Here is a 20,764-nt window from a genome sequence, read left to right as displayed (position 1 = left end):
GGAGAAAAAGACAACACTAACAACCTAGCGCCCGTTGTATTTCTCCTTCAACCTGCCATTTCTCTCGTGATATAAATAGTATCCCAATTAATTTGTTTTAAATACTTACTTACAACAAATGTAGCCACTGCCATGAACAGCACAAGAATTACTGCTACAACAAAGAATGTGTTGTTGCTGCTTTCATGTTGACTGTGGCTTTCTGATGCTTTAAAAATATAATCAGAGGTTAAAAACAAAATATAACGTGTGTCCACAAGCTTCGAATAAGTAAAAAAAATTAGAACGACGCTTGTTTTCCCACATTAAAATAAATGCTTGTGTTGGTAACAGAAATGTAACGTCAAAATGTTCCACTGGTTAAGCGTAGTTTTCCTTTTAATTTGCAGCATACATTTAACTGGTAAGTAATAGCTATAGATATTTTACATCACACATCTAGAAATTGTATGTTTAGAGAGGAGTTAATGACAAAAATCGATTTATTGTACTTTAGCAACCATCCTAGGCCCTCTATACCCATATATATATATATATATATATATATATATATATATATATATATATATATATATATATATATATATATATATTTTAAACAGCATGCACAAAAACATGTGTGTACGCAGTGGCGTAAACAGGATCGTCTCATGGGGGGGGTTCAAAATTTTCCATCATTTGTATATATATATATATATATATATATGTATATATATATATATATATATATATATATATATATATATATATATATATTGAATGTATGTCATTGCTTCGCTATGATGTAAAAATATACACACAATACAATGAATAACAATGAACGATACGCAATATATTTTGTAATCATTGTAAAAAAATTGACATAATAATTGCTGGAATATTAATTAAGAGAAGCGAACTAGGGTAAACAGGGGCGGAACTACCATGCCGCAGGAACCCCGGGAGGCCAGGACATTTAGGGGGCCCATTGCCTACCAATAAACAATGACTTTTCTTTTCATTAATAATGTTTTTCGTGCACCTTGATAGTGATTTTGTAAAAAAAAAACATGTCTACTATAGCAGTGATTGCTCTACAGTAGCTAACACACACTGTTGCGTAGAAAAATATTTTTGAATCTACAAGGGCTATAGTTTGAAAGATAGGCAAACCTTAACACTACTTCCATGACTTATTGCCCTTCTTTAAAATAGGGGTGCCCATAAAGCTCATTTAAACAGTTGTGTACTATGTAAATTAAAAAGCAATTCATTATCTTAACTATTATTTAAATAAGACATAATAAAGAATTGTATAGCTATATAAAAATGAAGGTATTCAAATTTAATAATACTAATGTTTTTAAATCATGAAAATAAACTTAACGCGAGAAACCATTGGACAAATCAAGTTTATATACTTTTGACCAGCTTGCTGTTTCAAATAATTATTTTCACAATTTTCGATGAGCATAAATGCTACACAAATAATTATAAAACACTCGTTTTTTCGAACACTTGTTCATCAACAAAGAAAAAAAATATGTCTAGAAAAGGTGGTAAAGGAGATCTCTTAAAATACCCCAGTTTGCCCCAACTATACCCAGAGAACAGAATCGAATACCCAAATGATGCAGATGAGTCGAGATTTCATCCTAGACAAGAAACTGCACCATGTAGTGTAACAGACACCCTGAACATTGCGCGGGAAAATGCGGAAACTTCCACAACTGTGAGAACAACAACTTCATTAATAGATCAACATCCCGGGGTTTTCACCGGGGCAACACCACAAGAACACCACAAGAACACCACAAGAACACCACAAGAACACCTTAAGAATGATCATAAAAGTTAGCAAGATGAAATCACTCTAGAAGAGATCTTTGTCTACGATACACATACTAGTCACCAATAAGTCACCTTAAATGGATACCACCAATTTTTAACAAGGACATGGTAAACGACATAGTGACATCCATTTCATAACCAGATAGATGATTACAACTCTTAAAATCGGAAAAGGAGACAGCTGGGCAATTGATTTTTGCCCTAACACCCAGCCAACGAATTACCACACTTTATTCAACTGGAAATAGGCGATGAAACCTATACAATTCTCCTGCAGTTGAACAGTAGGAAGACAATATGCTCACTTTGTTCGACTACAAAACACGGCCCTTTAGCATGTAGGAACCCATTCGTAAGGGAAAGAGACAATATCTGTGTAGACGAAGAAGGCAATCATTACGAAGGTCAAGATCAGCTACAAACTGAAGACGAATATAATGACAGAAGTTTAACAGATGATCAACTATCAGCGAAACCAGCCACAGACCCAGCACAAGATGAACTTTGTACAACACTAGTCAACAGAAAATCAAAGCTTGCCAAGACAGGCTACGCCGATCACATAATTACAACCGACACAATACAGAGCCCGACACGCCCAGCCACAAAGAACAGGCGTCAAACGCAAACCTACTACCAAACCATCCCCACTGATTACCACGCAGAACAAGCAAAACCCTAACCCTAACCCGACCAGACGCGGAAAAACAAGGAGTATTTCTGATGTCTGCCCCCCCCCCCCCTTTCAACCCATAACCTATGACCCCAGTGTAACACTGTCAGAACGGCACGGGTTTTGTAATTGTATTAAATATAGACGCTGCCAGCCATGAGAAGTCACTTTATTGGAAACATCAGTGGTTTAGAAAAGTATCACCTTATTAAAAGGGTAAGGCATTTAAGATAAACAATACTAAGTAGTAAAGAGGTTGTTATGGACCGCTCCCCGACAGCCGCGGAGGGAGCGGACACCCCAGGTTCGTTTGGTATGGTACCGATAGAAGTCACTTTAATGGAATCCCAACAACTTGCCGTGAGCTCGTTAATGTTGTCTAGGGGTAAAACACGACAAATCGAAGAGACTCAACACGACTTAAACTATCAATACCTTTTTAATAAATGTACAAGCTATGACACTAGGTAAGTTCAAAATGTACAGACTCTAAGAGTACAATAAATAAGCTCAAAAACTCCAACTTACAGTTTGAGAAAATCACAATATATCACAGCTGTGGCTTAGTAAATTATACACCAATACAGATCAATACTTCACACAACTGAATGGCATCATAATGACCACAAAAAACCAAGAAGAGACGTATAGCCTCTACAACAATAGAAATCCAAATAAAGGAAAAAAATAAAACCGAAGTAATCAAAAAGGTGCAATAATACACCAGAACAAAATAGTTGAAATACTACAACTTGCCACACAATACCTTATACAAAGGTGATAAAACATTTCACATAATTACAATACTGCAAAGTGGCGTACATAACCACCGGCACAACTCTCCTGGTCCAAAGGTCAATCTGGCTGCCTCTAGACATGAAAAAACCCGAGATTAAATACAACTCAGATTAAGGGGAAATAACTCAAAAGTCTTAAGACTATTGGTTGAGGATCTGTCAAGGATCCTCACGGTCGCAAGATCATTGGTTGAGGTTCTGTCAGGGATTAAAAATACAATCACCTGATGTGACAGAGTTCAGTTGACCGATTCGTACCAGTGAACTGACAATTCTCCCAAGGACAAATACATAACTCAGGAGATTAAATATACATAAAGCAAAAAGACCTAAGTAGGTCACAAGGTAATCTGACATCTTTTGAACTTTGGATGTTTAGTAAACTTTTTTTTGTTACAGCTTTGTAATTTATGGTTATTCGTGGTAATCAACACCTTATGATTATGATTATTCCCCCTTTTGTTTTTTCCATTGGTTTTTGTATATACCAAAGTTAACTATTTATTTAACTTTGATTAATCTATTCAATTATTATTAACCTATCAATGGTAAGTAAATTCTGTTATTGTAAATATGTAGTCATTTGTTTTATGGCAAATAAAAGTTTTTTTTTTTTTAATTATAAAACACGATTATTTCAGGCTCGAAATAAGTTTGGGCATAATTTTATCTGGTTTGTTGTCTCAGGGTAGTTATACGTTGCAATGAAATACGTTAAATTATGCAGGAAATAGATTGTATAAAATTTAGTGACGCATTCTACTTATATATATATATATATATATATATATATATATATATATATATATATATATATATATATATATATATATATATATATATATATATATATATATATATATATATATATATATATATATATAAAGGGGTGAAGCAATAACTTTTTGCGGGGGAGCCTTTTTTCTAGTTCCGCCCCAGTGAGGGAAATAATCACTATCTTAATAAAGAAATGTATATGTCGGCACATTTCATTGTAAATGTCAAAACACATCAGTTCGTGGTGGGTTGGGGGGGGATCAACTTCATTCATTACTGTCACTAGGTGTGACATTACTGTCACTAGGTGTGACATTAATGTCTCTCTACACAATTACGACCTGTCCAGTTATGGTGGTGAGGTGGTGGTGGTGGGGGGATATAACTAACTCAGAATGAACATAGCGTCAGAATTTAGGTGACTGTTCTAAACATACATATACAAAAATGCATTTATACTGATTCAGAAATAGATTTAAATAGGTAACAGTGGTATTATGGCAATTAAAATTGTTTACAGAGGGGTCCATGGGGGGAGGGGTTCTCTGCATCCGCCACTGCGTGTACGTGTATCTGTACATGTACCTGTACGTGTGCATGTACGTGTTACTTGGGAATAAATTTACGCTTCTATTTATCAGAGATTTCAAAAACACAGGGTTTTATAAATGACAGCGAATCTTAATCAAACGACATTAGAAATGTTTACCATGACATTTTAATAATGTTATTGTCTGCACATGTTGAAATGAAGAAAATGCCGTAGGCATCAAAAGTTAATTAATTACTAGCAATAATAGTTAACCATGCAAATTCAATATTTTACCAGAAGCTACAAGCGGGGTAGAATTAAAGATCAATGGCCGTCCATGTGGATTTGAACAAGAACCAATCGTCGTAGAAAAAAACAAAGAAATGTCTCTTGAATGTAGCTTTGTGAATAAAAACAGAATTGGCAAGCTCGAAATAAAGAGAGAGAACGATGTCATTGTGACATTCGAAGACCAGAACAGTATTGAATACACAGTTGGTGAAGTGAAATGTTCACACATGACCAGCTATTATTGTGTGTCTGGGGAAGATGTACAACGTGTAGATGTAGCTGTTCTATCATGTAAGTACAGTACACAAGATGTACAACGTGTAGATGTAGCTGTTCCATCATGTAAGTACAGTACACAAGATGTACAACGTGTACATGTAGCTGTTCCATCATGTAAGTACAGTACACAAGATGTACAACGTGTAGATGTAGCTGTTCCATCATGTAAGTACAGTACACAAGATGTACAACGTGTACATGTAGCTGTTCCATCATGTAAGTACAGTACACAAGATGTACAACGTGTACATGTAGCTGTTCCATCATGTAAGTACAGCACACAAGATGTACAACGTGTAGATGTAGCTGTTCCATCATGTAAGTACAGTACACAAGATGTACAACGTGTAGATGTAGCTGTTCCATCATGTAAGTACAGTACACAAGATGTACAACGTGTAGATGTAGCTGTTCCATCATGTAAGTACAGTACACAAGATGTACAACGTGTACATGTAGCTAACTCTAACCCTAACCCTAACCATCATGTAAGTACAGTACACACGCACAGCATAGCAGTCTATTTATATGTTTGCTTCATATGTATAGTTAATTGTTTTTTATCACACATTTTAGGCCCATTGAGATTGTGCCCTGTTCAAAAGATTGAGGACTTGACAGCTGTAGCGGATCCTGGTGAAAATGTCACATTAGATATTTGCGTAACTGTATTTGCTAAAGATCAAAATACAACTACATTAAGCATAGACGGAATGAACATCATACATAAACAAGCTACTAACACTGAGAAGTACAGTTTTGAAATAACAGTTAACAAAAACTGTTCAAACTCATTAAACATCTATATACATATAAAGAACATCATTAACGAAGATTATGGAGTAAAAACTATTGAAATAAAAATGCCTCAAAAAGAGAATTTAATTTTTGATTTTCATTTAAAGAAAAAGAACGGCTTAAGTAAGTATAAAAATATCCCTTTTTTGTAAAAGATTTGGGGATTTTTGTATCATATTAGCACAGAACTAATTCATGATTTCAATTCTTTTCGCAGAGCCTAAACAAGTACAATTTACATTGAATGGTGCAATTATAGAAGACAACCTTGCTAATTATTTTGATATTGATGATGCCGTGTCACTGAAATGCAGATTTGTTGATAGGCAAGAACGTGGCAACTTCACCATAAAGAAAAATGATGTAGAATTTTTGACAGCAGGAGAAAATGTGAGCAGTGTTGAATTTAAAATTGACAAGCTTAATTGTTCACATATGGGCAGCTACTCCTGTATAGCTGGGGATACCACCAAAGAAATTGATCTTGTTGTCGAGAAAAAAACTAAAATGTGTAAGTTTTCTGCGTTTAAAATTGTATTCCAAGCTTGTGGATAATATTTAATGAAAGTAAAGAATTTTATACTGACTAAATTAGTACATTAGAGTATGCAACTATTAAAGTATTAAAGTTATTCTAATGTTTAAAACTTGTAGGTGAACCAAGACTGTGTCCGAATTACACTAGCAGTGTTTCACTGACGGCTGTTCCAGGACAAAATCAAACATTTAAAACCTGTGTAATTGGTTATAGGAAAACAGAAAACTTCCCTGTTCTAAAAATTGGCGATAATTACATTTTCGAATCGACGTTAGACTCTAAATATGGCATAAAGTCAACATCAAAAAGAAATGGTGTAATTAAACTGATTATCCACGTTATTATCAACAACATAAGTGAACAAGATTATGGAGAGAAAAACTTTGAGCTTATTTTATCTGATAAACAACGTTTAGAAATACCAGTGCAACTTATCAAAGCTACAATAACTGGTAAAGTATATTTTTTTTTTAAATTCCAATTTGATTTAAGTCTATTATTTAATAAAGAGTACCATTGACTTACTTGACTTAGTCCTCTTTGCTCCTTATGAAACATAGGGCCTCCACCATTTTCTTCCATTTCTTCCTATCCCCGGCTATTACTTTTGCAGTCTCCCAAGACATCCCTGTTGGCTTCAGTTCTTAGAAAAGACTCCGCCTCCAGGTCTGTCTTGGGCGCCCGCTCTTCCGCTTTCACTGGGGGGTTCCACTCAAGCGCTATTGGCACCGGATAAATTTGGGGTTCAATTCAAGCGCTATTAAGTATCAATAGGTCCGGATAAATTTGGGGCTCAACTCAAGCGCTATTGGGTACCAATAGGTCCGGATAAATTTGGGGTTCCACTCAAGCGCTATTGGGTATCAATAGGTCCGGATAAATTTGGGGTTCAACTCAAGCGCTATTGGGTATCAATAGGTCCGGATAAATTTGGGGTTCCACTCAAGCGCTATTGGGTATCAATAGGTCCGGATAAATTTGGGGTTCAACTCAAGCGCTATTGGGTATCAATAGGTCCGGATAAATTTGGGGTTCCACTCAAGCGCTATTGGGTATCAATAGGTCCGGATACATTTCAGACTTCTTGTGGTTGCTGTTTTTGTTTTATTTTTTTTATTTCAAGGAACCAGCAGCGAGTTAGAAAATGTAAAAATAGTTCCATCATATATTCTTTTAACCAGCTCATTTTATATTTTGAATCCTTTTTTAATCTATATTTTAAAAGTCATCTACACATAATAGAAAGTTTACTATTTGAAACGTGTGAGTTTCTTTAATCTAGTGTCTACGGAATCTTCAAGTACAACGGAAACCACTTCAGTTAACGGAGGTAATGTTACACTATTTACTAACAAAACCTAGATTTTGTTTTTTAAGCTAAAACATATACTACTTATATTATCAATAGAACTTATATATATATATATATATATATATATATATATATATATATATATATATATATATATATATATATATATATATATATATATATATACATATATATATATGTATATATATATATATATATATATATATATATATATATATATATATATATATATATATATATATATAATTAAAAAGTAATTATTTTGTTACCATTTAATCAATAAGAAATGGAGCTCATACAATCGACCCCCGTGAGATACGCCCAAAACCAAGAAGATGACCACAAAGTGCTGATCATAGCCACCGTATTAGGAGCTCTGGTTGTATGTGTTATAGCTGGTAACTCAATTTCTTTTTGTTTTGTTGGTATGGCCTAGTAGTGTAAAATACATTAATTGTCAGTTAAAACTATAATGTAAATAATAAAGCTGTTAAATGTGTATTAATCAATTTTTAAACATTCATATGAGCATTAAATAATACATTGTCGTTAGCATGTCAGATGTCTCTAGTGTGGTAGCTTATTTTATCACCCCATCGAAAATAGTTACAAATGTTCATCACTCGCATCTATTTTTGTTTTATTTCAACTGAATAAGAAGTAAAGAGGGGGGAGTAGATGCTCCGGAAAAATCGACTTTGGTGGACAAGGGAGAGAAATGGTGTTCGTCCTCATTGTGCGTTTAACATCGAAATACTTACCAATTGAAAATAAAATAAACCGCGAGTGATCTCCCCTAAACTTTCTCGAATATTCTTATATAACACAACGGGGGATGGCAACTCGGGATATAGACACGATTTTTAATCCATTTTTAATTACTTACAATTTTTTAAATAGTATAGAATATCGTAGAAAAAAAGAACTGCGCACCAAGTGAACGCCAAAGAAAATGTATATAATAGTGCGGAATACTATTAGTACTTTATAAATTCACGTGCGTATTTTTTTGAGCAATCGGAAACAGCGTAAAATATTCTTTCCGGTCAATTTGAGAGAAGGAAGAGAATTAAATCTTTTACTTAAATGTGAAATTTCATTTATCTATCTGAAACAGTACTCAAGTTATATGCTTTTGAAAAATTGAAAGTAGAATAAGTTCCACTTCCGGTTATCATAAATCGCTGAAAAATTGAAACAGAACTAAAAATGTGATATAATACGTTGAAAGTGGGCTTGTGTGAACGGGAAGGAGATGGGGTCACAAATTTCAAATAACCTGTGTTGTCACTAATTTTTAAATCTGTGTATAACGCACCTTTGTTTCCACGTTGTGATGCATGCCGTTTTCGTCTACTAGTTTAACAACCTATAGTTTTTTTACTTCAGGAATAAAACACAGGTTGTTTTTGTTTTTTTAGGTATTTTCCTCTACTTAAAGCTGAAGAAACGAAATAAAAGGATACATCGTGAGAATACAAGTACTGAAACAATGTGTGATCAAACAGACAGGAGACAACAGGAAGTTAAAGTCAACTTGTTAGGTGAAAGTAGCCTCAACCAAACATCGAATGACAAGAATCAAGCAATGATATGACTTAGCCTGAGTTGGCTAGCTATCGCATTGTTTACATGCCTACTGCTGGCAAGTGTTTGCTTTCATCTAATTTTCATCAATATCATCGTCAGAGATATAAAAACACAACTCATAAAGAACTTGGACTGTTTGTGTGTGTTTGCAATGTGGTGTGTTGTTTTCACCTTTTACTTACACACCGCACTACAAGAGATGTGTCAGCAAGCCCCTGCTTCACGTCTAGTTCAAGTAGTGCCTACCCGTGGCGCAGGCGTTAACTGGATATCTGGATATCTGGATCTGCTGGATATCTGGATCTGCTGGATATCTGGATCTGCTGGATATCTGGATCTGCTGGATATTCGGATCTGCTGGATATCTGGATCTGCTCGATATCTGGATCTGCTGGATATCTGGATCTGCTGGATATTCGGATCTGCTGGATATCTGGATCTGCTGGATATCTGGATCTGCTGGATATCTGGATCTGCTGGATATTCAGGCTAAACTGCTTGGGCGAAAAAAGCTTTGTTACACTACTGAGATATAGTGTTAAAAAATGTGCTATAGCGAAATTGTCCAATAGTATTCTACCCTTAGAAACAATTTCAGTTTAGCGAAAGCTAAATAATTAACCAAATCATTAACAATAAATAAAATATATGATTATTATTATTGGATGGCTCTTGAAAATAATCTCCTGTGTATTCTAAATTCACGTTAACCATTTTTTATAATTAGGTTGGCCGCATATCACTATCACAAACACTGGTATAGAAAAAAACTGTATTTAAAAAAAAAAAATAATAATATTAAAAACGAAAGAGCAACGAACAGGACATAAGAACATTACTAATCCCCAATAATAGGCCAGAGATATAAGGTAATAAGTTTATTCAAGAGCTTCGGACACTATCATACACAGAAAAATTACGTATTTTTTTTATATTTTAAAACATAGGACATGCGATAAAATTTAAATTACATTTTTTTAAATTGCACGCATTTGAATATTTTTGTATTGAGGATAAAACATTTTTTTATCAATTCGAATATTTCAAGAATTCGATCTCTACCTGAGTTAACGAGAGAGGTCATGGAAAGTAGAACAATGAATGGCACAGCAATGGTTCACGTGATAATGTAAACATAACGTACGGGGGAAAAATGGTGAACGGTATAATTTACTTTTTTTGTTAAATTGAGGCTGTATATAAAAACAAATATGTTTAGGGGCCCACAGCCGAGCATAACTAATTTTTTTTTAGTTTAAAATTTAATTTTGGTGCATTTTCTCCTTGATGTTTGTTGGATAATCTGCAACTGGATTATCTTTATTCTACAGTCTCTATCCCAGGCCCTTCTGATACCATCAAAAACCTCTACACAAACTTTGATGTAAAAGATTGGCAAATCTACAATCTTGAGAAGCCGTTTGATATCTAGAAGGTTTTCGGTGCTTCTTTGTAACGTTGGTTAAGGGCCCAAAATCCATTGTACAATATCAATGTAAAATGTATATTTGTTAAATTGGTAGAACTACTATACTGTGCCCTACAAAATATATGCACGTTTACTTGTTCTTGCTTTTACAATAAATGTGATACTAAACTTGTTAACTTTGAATTATCTCCCTTGCGTAAGTTTTATAACAGTAATAGGCTCTGGGAAAAATAGTTTCGCCCATCCCAATCGGGCAGAAATAATAAATGCAGATTTTTCAAAATTTCAGCGTTCTATGCGTAATCTAGTCGAAAAAAAACTGGCTTTGTAATTCTGTCCGTATGTCTGTGTGTGTGCCTGTAAGCACGATAACATGAGTACCGTTACAGCTAGGTTGAAGAAATTTCATATATCAGTTTTATATCAAATTTGTAGTTCTGCATCAACTTTTCAGCGATTTTCAGCAACCGGAAGTGGAACTTATTCTACTTTCAATATTTCAAAAGCCTATAACTTTAGTACTGTTTCAGACAAATAAATAAAATGTCACATGTAAGTAAAAGATCTAATTATCTGCCTTCTGCCAAATTTTTATTAATTTCCGTTGAACGGAAGTACTAATGTACGTTATTTCCGATCTCTCAAAAAACGCATGTGAGTTTATAAAGTAATAATAATATTCCGCACAATTATGTACATTTTGTTTGGCGTTCCCTTGGTGCGCAATTCTTTTTTTTCTACGAGATTTTATTATACTTTTAAAAAGAAAAATTAAAAACGGATTAAAAATCATGTCTATATCCCGAGTTGCTATCCCCCGTAATGTTATATTAGAACGAGCAAAATGGCCCGCTGAGGAAGGATACAACGGGCGCTAGGCTGATAGTGCTGTCTCTTTTCTCTAAACTAAAACCACCCCCCCCCACACACACACCACCCCTCATCCCCCCCCCCCAACCCCCCCCCCCCCCTAAAAAAAAAAAACTTGTCTACCGTCCCATTCAACGAAATGTAATTATATACTTTTTCCAGTGTCCGCCCCCTCCCCGAAAATTCTACCCCCGCCCCCGAAAATTTCAAGTACCCCCACCCCTCTCCGGGGAGGAAAAAGTCTGAAAGAAATACTGGTGTCGCGCTTAGCCACTACCCGAAGAATTGCATTAAAGAAATTGCAAGAAAACCACTTTTTAGATTAGACACATTAATTAGGCGGTAATTTTATTATAGAGTATCGATGAAGAAATTTCTTTTGAGTTGGGGAGAGGGGGGGGCTCAGATGTTCTTAAGCGGGGATGGGGCTTCGCCCCTACCCGAAGAATTGTGTGCAAGAAACTCTTCACAGCAAACCATTTAGATTAGACAAAATTGCCTTTTTATTCAATGTTTACTCGAGAATCAATGACGTCATATTACTGTGTGCGCTCACCGGCTTGAGATTATTTTCTACTCTACCCGAAGAATTGTGTGCAAGAAACTCTTCACAGCAAACTATTTAGATTAGACAAAATTGCCTTTTTATTCAATGTTTACTCGAGAATCAATGACGTCATATTACTGTGTGCACTCTCCGGCTTGAGATTATTTTCTACTCTATGCTAAATGTGACCCGTCATACTTCGTTTTTCGAATTACTATGCATGTTTTTAATTTGCTTGTGTTTTCTCTAGAGCGTTCTTGTCAGATAGATACACAGATAGATAGATACACAGACAGCGAAACTATTAGTATTAATGTTCAAGAAAGGTTAGGGGAGATTACCCTCCCGGTTTATTTCATATCGAGTTTTACTCGTTCAAATTCAATCCAAATAAAGTTTACTGCCTTTATTTGAGCCAGCCGTTCAGCATTTGTTGTGTTATGTTTTTCTTCGACCTAAGCGTGTAGCTCTATGTTTTTCTTCGACCTAAGCGTGTAGCTCTATGTTTTTCTTCGACCTAAGCGTGTAGCTCTATGTTTTTCTTCGACATGAGCGTGTAGCTCTATTTTTTTCTTCGACCTAAGCGTGTAGCTCTATGTTTTTCTTCGACCTAAGCGTGTAGCTCTGTTTTTCTTCGACCTAAGCGTGTAGCTCTATGTTTTTCTTCGACCTAAGCGTGTAGCTCTATGTTTTTCTTCGACCTAAGCGTGTAGCTCTATGTTTTTCTTCGACCTAAGCGTGTAGCTCTATGTTTTTCTTCGACCTAAGCGTGTAGCTCTATGTTTTTCTTCGACCTAAGCGTGTAGCTCTATGTTTTTCTTCGACCTAAGCGTGTAGCTCTATGTTTTTCTTTGACCTAAGCGTGTAGCTCTATGTTTTTCTTCGACCTAAGCGTGTAGCTCAGCGCCACTTTTGTCAAGCGACTTTCTTATATATCTGAGTCACGTCGGCCTTGGTGTATGATTTGTTGTTTTATTTAATTTAGAGAACAATAAACAGAACCAAAATATACACAAGAAAATGCAGGTGTTCAAGAAACATCGATTGACTGCACCGATAGAAGAAAATGGACGCCAGAATCACAGCAATAAAACAGATACGTACTGTAGCGTGAAGAGAAACAGTAATAAAATCAACAATTTCTACAGCTAATAACAATCTGTACATTTATAAGGCAGGCCTATACCCATTGTGTCCTAAAGTTAGGATTAACGACACTATAAAAGAAAAGCATAGATAGAAAAAAAAACACAAAGATGAAAACTACTTGTACAATATCCGACAAAGTACTTTAAAAAATCATTTTTATTTAAATACAATCAGTGAATCACGTGTAATCAAACAGTTCATGTCATCAAATAATGAACTTTGTGCTCATACCACTTGTAAACATATTTGGAAAAAATTGTCGTGTCAAACAAAACCGTTAAAATAACACACATACACCCAGAATTGACTTGGTCTTCCCACCATGTATGTTCTGCTCTGTCTCCTGTTGGTCAACCTGCTCCATGCGTCTCAAGGTAAGAGATCATATCAATAATCTGTGTGGACTATCGGTTTCCTAGGCACCGTGCAGGTCATAATGATTACATAAGCTTGAAAAAGACGAAACAATGAAGTAAGACACAACAGCAAAAAACAAAAACCCACCACATTCAACTTTTATCCAGTTCAACAAACTGTAGAAATAACTTTGTCCTCAGTACTCTAATGGCTATTTAACAAGTAGTCTACTTAAAGTTATCTGTCTTTAATAACTTTATATAAAGTTACTGTTTAGTTTACTCAAATAGAAAGCATTCAATGTTAAAAGATTATAATATGGTCACTAAACAAGCATTAGTTAATGATTCGTGTAAATTATGTAATTTAGTTTCAAAAGAATATTATATTTGTATGTGGCGATTTATATTTGTTGTATTTTATACTTCTATGTTGAACAATGTATATGTTACACTGTTTATGTTACACTGTTATGTTGTTATCAAATGTGTGTAATATCTGCACACTTTTGTTAAAAGTCGTACATTTGTGTCAAATATTTCACGTATAGACAGACATTAGTTTTAATTATTCACTTATGTGTTTCATAATTTTTATGTGTCCCGCATTTCATGTAATACAATCAATGACCTCGATGAAAGGTGCATTTGTAAGTATGATGTATGTGGGTTTACAATAAATGTACGTCAGTCACTTGCAGAATGGAACAACTGCAACCGTTGTTTTGGACCAGTGTCTTATGGAGTAAACGTCCGCCTACTACTGAGGGTATGTTTGATGTCATATCGAATGCAATGTCCGTAAAATCGGATGTCATATTAAATGCCACATCTGTACATCTGATGTCATATTAAATGCCACATCCGTACATCTGATGTCATATTAAATGCCACATCCGTACATCTGATGTCATATTAAATGCCACATCTGTACATCTGATGTCATGTATGATTAAGGTGAGCTGCTGTTGAGGGATACGTTGGTCAACAACTCTGTCATATGGTCATCAATCAACAGTCGTGTCAACCTGACCTTTCATGTTCTGTCATGTCAACCAATCAACGTGACAGTTGATGACGTCAACATGACCCAGATATTCATCAGCAATTCATCTGGACCCGAGTATAGGATAGACGCCATGATAACCACGGTAACAGAGAAACATTTTAAAAGATATAAACTGTTAGTGTCTAACAAGATGGAAACAGAAGGCAGTCTTCAAATCGTATTGACGTTAAAATCAAAAGGTGGGTGCATAGACGCAAACATATTTAGGCTAGGGACTAGGGTAAGGGTTAACATATTTAGGCTAGGGACTAGGGTTAGGGTTAACATATTTAGGCTAGGGACTAGGGTTAACATATTTAGGCTAGGGTTAGGGTTAACATATTTACGCTAGGGACTAGGGTTAGGGTTAACATATTTAGGCTAGGGTTGGGGTTAACATATTTAGGCTAGGGTTAGGGTTAACATATTTAGGCTAGTGTAAGGGTTAACATATTTAGGCTAGGGACTAGGGTTAGGGTTAACATATTTAGGCTAGGGTTAGGGTTAACATATTTAGGCTAGGGACTAGGGTTAGGGCTAGGGTTGGGGCTAGGGTTAGGGCTAGGGCTAGGGCTAGGGTTGGGGCTAGGGAATTTTGTTTCCTTATTTTGCTGCAGACTTGAGCCTACGTATGATAAGGGGCTAATGTTTGCCCTATTTGTTTCAGACATAAGCCCACGTATGATAAGGGGCTAATGTTTGCCCTATTTGTTTCAGACATAAGCCCACGTATGATAAGGTGCTTCATGTTTGTCCTATTTGTTTCAGACATAAGCCCACGTATGATAAGGGCCTAATGTTCGCCTTATTTGTTTCAGACATAAGACCACGTATATGGGGCTAATGTTTGTCCTATTTGTTTCAGACATAAGCCCACGTATGATAAGGGCCTAATGTTCGCCTTATTTGTTTCAGACATAAGACCACGTATATGGGGCTAATGTTTGTCCTATTTGTTTCAGACATAAGCCCACTTATGATAAGGGCCTAATGTTCGCCTTATTTGTTTCAGACATAAGCCCACGTATGATAAGGGCCTAATGTTCGCCTTATTTGTTTCAGACATAAGCCCACGTATGATAAGGGCCTAATGTTTGTCCTATTTGTTTCAGACATAAGCCCACTTATGATAAGGGCCTAATGTTCGCCTTATTTGTTTCAGACATAAGCCCACGTATGATAAGGGCCTAATGTTTGTCCTATTTGTTTCAGACATAAGCCCACGTATGATAAGGGGCTAATGTTTGCCTTATTTGTTTCAGACATAAGCCCACGTATGATAAGGGGCCTCATGTTTGCCCTGTTTGGGTCTCTGGTCCTGGTCCTCACCCTTGTCTCAGCCCTCGTCTACAACCTCGTCATGCGCAAAGTGAAAGGTGAGATGGTAGAGAAATGTATTTTTTATAGACAGCTGGTTTGATTAGCTTGTTTGATTGGATGCACTGTCTATATGGGCACTTGGTTTTATTGGCTGGTTTGATTGGATGCGCTGTCTATATCGGCACTTGGTTTTATTGGCTCATTGGTTGGGTTGTCTATATGAGCACTTGGTTTTATTGGCTCATTGGTTGGGTTGTCTATATGGGCACTCGGCTTTATTGGCTCGTGGTTGGGTTGTCTATATGGGCACTTTGTTGTATTGGCTCATTGGTTGGGTTGTCTATATGGGCACTTTGTTTTATTGGCTCATTGGTTGGGTTGTCTATATGGGCACTTTGTTGTATTGGCTCATTGGTTGGGTTGTCTATATGGGCACTTTGTTTTATTGGCTCATTGGTTGGGTTGTCTATATGGGCACTTTGTTGTATTGGCTCATTGGTTGGGTTGTCTATATGGGCACTTTGTTTTATTGGCTCATTGGTTGGGTTGTCTATATTGGCAGCAGGTACTCTGGGCTTGATGGCTTTATAAACTTTTTGTAAGGATGACTCATTGGTCTGGCTGCGTGGATAGCACAATGGTGTAAATGTATGGCAGAAGGACCCGGTTGAAAATGGATTGTAATTCTACTAAAATAATGTTTGTGTGTTTACAAGGTGGGAACTTGACGCTAGAGACAACTACAAGCCGGAGGTCTGAGAGCTGTCGTTTATGACATGTGGATTCTACGTGTTATTTGCAGATGTTTAGAGAGTATCTGCAGATGTTTATATAGTATCTGTCATTTATTATATATAACATCTTATTTGTAAATTCTACACGAAATCTGGCCCTTATAACATGTAGATGTAATTTGTACATGTTACATGTACATGTACATGTAATTCGTTTGATTTATATGTCATGTTACTTTTACGTTATCAATTATAGTTGTTTTATTTAAGTATAGATTATACACTTTCCATTTATAGTACTTATACAATATTTATACTTTATATATTGTAATACTAACTAAATAAGACATCTATAAAACCTAATTTAAAACCACAACAATAACAAATTAGCAAAGTTGAATTTATCACTTAAGGGGCCACTCCACTGTAAAAACCAAACTAGCCCACAGCAGAGATAAGCAAGTAACAATATACTATTATTAATAGTTAGCAACTGTAAATAAAAATTCCACATTCTGAGGACCTAATTATTCATGGTTGCCATGGTAACGGCGGCCATCTTGAAAAAACACCTTTTTTACAAATCTAATGTTTCAATAATGTGAACAAATAATGATGGTTTTATTTCTGTTTAATTAACTATAACCATTCTATGTATCGTACAAGTGTACTTGAAACTGTTTTCGATTCTAGGAATATGAAATTTATTAAAACATCAATTTCCTAAAAATATTTTTTTCCAAGCTTACTTAGCATTTTTTACATGTAGAGGCCCCTCAAGGGGGAAGTATCACCTTGACAAAGGAAAGTACAAAAAAATTCGCCAAAAAAAACTATTATACATCCACCATACATTTTTTTTACCATAGTGATTATGGCGAATCAGCTATAAAGCAGCATATAAATGAGGGCCTATGATGCAAAAAGAAAATAAAAAAAATAATTTGATCCAAAAATGATAAGTATTTAGTTTTTAAATTTACAGTTTGCCTATAATACAATTTTTTTTAATTGATAATTAGCTGTCTAAAAATGTTATCTATGACCGGAACTATAAGAATTGCTTCATGATAAAATTAGAAAATTTTAGGCTTTTTCAAATCTGACTAGAATAAGATAATACGCATTGAAATTGTAAAAATTCTACAAAATACAAATTTTACTAGAACGGTATGTTGTAGTTCCAGCTATTGATAACACTATTAGAAAACTAAACACCAAATTTCAAATGCCTTTGTTAATGTCTTGATTGTGAATAAAAAAAATGTATTTTTAAAAATATGTTACTTATTTTAGTTTTACGTAGGCCTACGTAGTTTTCCAAATTACAACCAGATTTTTTCTGAAAATCGCCACAATGGGGACATATAGTATTATCTATAGCCTGAACTAAAGGTATTGCATTGTGATGAAAACCGAAAATGATATAGGTTTTTATATTTTCACACAAATATGGATAAAAATGAAAATGTTAAAAATATATAATTCATTTTTTTTTAAACCTCAACACTTTTATTTTCAATAAAACAATACATGTTTGGGAATGTCTTAGTCTGTAGAAGCAATCTGGAATTTTACAGCAACAAAATTTACATACAAGTGATAAGGTAATAAATATTTACATGATGGCAAACATGATTGTGGTGAAGCTAAGTTTGATAAGTACAAAAATCAGATAGGTAACAATAGTAAGGGGTTATATTAAAATAAGTGAACGGTAGTGAAGACTCGTGGATCCGAGAAAAATAAGTTGTTATGGGGACTAATCCGTATAGAATAAGGCTATACATTTTTTTTCTAATTTGATTCTTTCGTTGAGACTTTAATTATAGTTATAAGCTGTACAAGCTAGCTAACGGAATAAAACCATTTCGATTAATTAATCGCTTAAAAAATTAATGTAAGAAAAATTAAACAACCATTCATTTTACAGAGCTAATAATCATTAATATTATAAAAATATATCTTCTGTCTTAAAAATTGAAAATTAAATTATTTTCAGCAATATAGATTAATACAGTGGGTTGTTGAGTTTAATTGTGATCATAGAGTATGAGTGTTATACAATTCAGTATAGAAAACATTTGGGGAAAGATTACTGAACGATATAGGATTGTGGAACATAGAATATATTAGTATATTATTATAGAATCTTAGCTATACCGCAAGAAATACATATTATGATTGCAAAATACAAAAAAAATAATATAAAGGCCCATTTTTTTTAATATTTTTTTTTGCAAATTTTTTTACAAATATAAAATTACAGAATACGTAATAACTATTTTTATCGAATTTAGGGTTATGTTTATGGTTAAGGTTAGGGTTATGGTTAGGAATAGGGTTAGGGTTAGGGTGAGGGTAAGGGTAAGGGTTAGGGTTCAGGTTCAGGTTCGGATTAGGATTAGGGTTAGGGTTAGGGTTCGGGTTCGGGTTAGGGTTAGGGTTCGGGTTAGGGTTAGGGTTGCTGTCTTTTTTTTCTATTTTCCATTTTCTATTTTTCCAGTTTCGAATTTTCTATTTTTATTTTTTTTAAATTTTCAATTTATTAATTTTCAATTTGTTAATTTTCAATTTTTTTTATTTTTAATTTGTTAATTTTACATTTGTTAAGTTTACATTTGTTAAGTTTACATTTTTAGTTTTTACTTTTTCTATTTTTCCATTTACAATTTTTACTTTTTAAAATTTTCAGTTTGTAATTTTTCCGTCTTTTTTTCCATTTTTATTTTTTACTTTTTAGTGCAATTTCCTTACAGGAATTGCGATTATTAACTCGTCATTTCTGGATGGATATGTGTCCGCAGCTTTAGTCCGCAGCTTTAAGTCGTATCTCCTCCTCAACGAAGCAATATCGAGGACTAGTTCCAAAAGCAAATATGTTAAGCAAGTTCCGAGGATGATTGTGGGCCAAAAAAATTCCCGGAATTCCTTCCTGGATTTCCCGGAAAAGCCAAAAAACCTCGAAAAAATGCAGTTTTTGGATGGATGGATGTGTGTCCGCAGCTTTAAGTCGTATCTCCTCCTCAACGAAGCAATATCGAGGACTAGTTCCAAAAGCAAATATGTTAAGCAATTTCCGAGGATGATTGTGGGCCGAAAAAAATCCCGGAATTCCTTCCTGGATTTCCCGGAAAAGCCAAAAAAAAAAACTCGAAAAAATGCAGTTTTTGGATGGATGGATGTGTGTCCGTAGCTTTAAGTAGTATCTCCTCCTCAACGAAGCAATATCGAGGACTAGTTCCAAAAGCAAATATGTTAGAACAATATTGCTGAAGAAATTTTTCAAAAATATCCTTTCGTTCGGTCACAACATTTTTTTTTTAAATTACATTATACATAATACAATTTAGTACTATATAGCAAAATCGGTAGTGGAAGGCGAAGGAGGACGAGGGTAAATCATGTGACCTGGCTGGCTTAGCAGCGAACTCCGCGAGCCGCAAGCGAAGGAGGAGGAGCTAGTTTAAAAACAAACTAGATCACAATCTATTTTTAGACTATTATTTGACCTCTAGGTTCTTTGGACAAACAAACATGTCTTCCATGGAAGGTTTAAAATTGTTATGGAAAACATAAGGAAATTACGCTTAAATTGTCACTAGACTTTTTTATTAACTTGTTTTATTTTTCCATTATTTTTTACTTTTTTTATTTTTCAGTTTTTTTTATTTTTCCATTTTTTTTATTTTTCCATTTTTTTATTTTTCCATTTTCTCTTTTCCTACGGTTAAGGTTAAGGTTAAGGTTCGGGTTAGTGTTAGTGTTAGGGTTAGGGTTAGGGTTAGGGTTAGGGTTAGGGTTAGGAGGTTAGGGTTAGGGTTAGGGTTAGGGTTAGGGTTAGGGTTAGGGTTAGGAGGTTAGGGTTAGGGT

At 34.8% G+C, this 20,764-nt stretch overlaps 2 protein-coding genes across 2 annotated transcripts; both read left to right on the top strand.

The window, feature by feature from the left end:
* The first annotated feature begins 291 nt into the window (after positions 1-291).
* On the top strand, positions 292-10,457 carry LOC131947842 (uncharacterized). The gene is made up of 8 exons (XM_059309201.1): positions 292-403; positions 4,907-5,191; positions 5,756-6,100; positions 6,195-6,488; positions 6,632-6,967; positions 7,798-7,845; positions 8,133-8,246; positions 9,270-10,457. Exons 1-8 carry the CDS (start codon positions 349-351, stop codon positions 9,443-9,445), a joined length of 1,653 nt encoding a protein of 550 aa, XP_059165184.1. The 5' UTR covers positions 292-348; the 3' UTR covers positions 9,446-10,457.
* A 3,073-nt stretch (positions 10,458-13,530) lies between these two features.
* Positions 13,531-17,892, top strand: LOC131947828 (uncharacterized). The gene is made up of 4 exons (XM_059309166.1): positions 13,531-13,807; positions 14,747-15,037; positions 16,100-16,213; positions 16,874-17,892. The coding sequence occupies exons 1-4, from the start codon at positions 13,756-13,758 to the stop codon at positions 16,930-16,932; spliced, it is 516 nt and encodes a 171-aa protein (XP_059165149.1). The 5' UTR covers positions 13,531-13,755; the 3' UTR covers positions 16,933-17,892.
* Positions 17,893-20,764: the final 2,872 nt, after the last annotated feature.

Source organism: Physella acuta, unplaced genomic scaffold (genome assembly GCF_028476545.2).
Source record: "Physella acuta isolate Inbredline_101_S28 unplaced genomic scaffold, ASM2847654v3 ptg000608l, whole genome shotgun sequence".
NCBI classification, from domain to species: Eukaryota; Metazoa; Mollusca; class Gastropoda; family Physidae; genus Physella; species Physella acuta.
Note: the sequence above shows the minus strand (reverse complement) of the source record. Positions and strands in the feature narration are given on the sequence as shown.

Excerpts from the sequence above, each read along its gene's own strand:
- LOC131947842 (XM_059309201.1), top strand. The coding sequence starts at position 349 with ATGTTCCACTGGTTAAGCGTAGTTTTCCTTTTAATTTGCAGCATACAT. Across the intron at positions 404-4,906 it reads TTGCAGCATACATTTAACTG|AAGCTACAAGCGGGGTAGAA; the intron begins GTAAGTAATAGC and ends ATATTTTACCAG. Across the intron at positions 5,192-5,755 it reads AGATGTAGCTGTTCTATCAT|GCCCATTGAGATTGTGCCCT; the intron begins GTAAGTACAGTA and ends CACACATTTTAG.
- LOC131947828 (XM_059309166.1), top strand. The coding sequence starts at position 13,756 with ATGTATGTTCTGCTCTGTCTCCTGTTGGTCAACCTGCTCCATGCGTCT. Across the intron at positions 13,808-14,746 it reads CCTGCTCCATGCGTCTCAAG|GTGAGCTGCTGTTGAGGGAT; the intron begins GTAAGAGATCAT and ends TGTATGATTAAG. Across the intron at positions 15,038-16,099 it reads ATTGACGTTAAAATCAAAAG|ACATAAGCCCACGTATGATA; the intron begins GTGGGTGCATAG and ends TATTTGTTTCAG.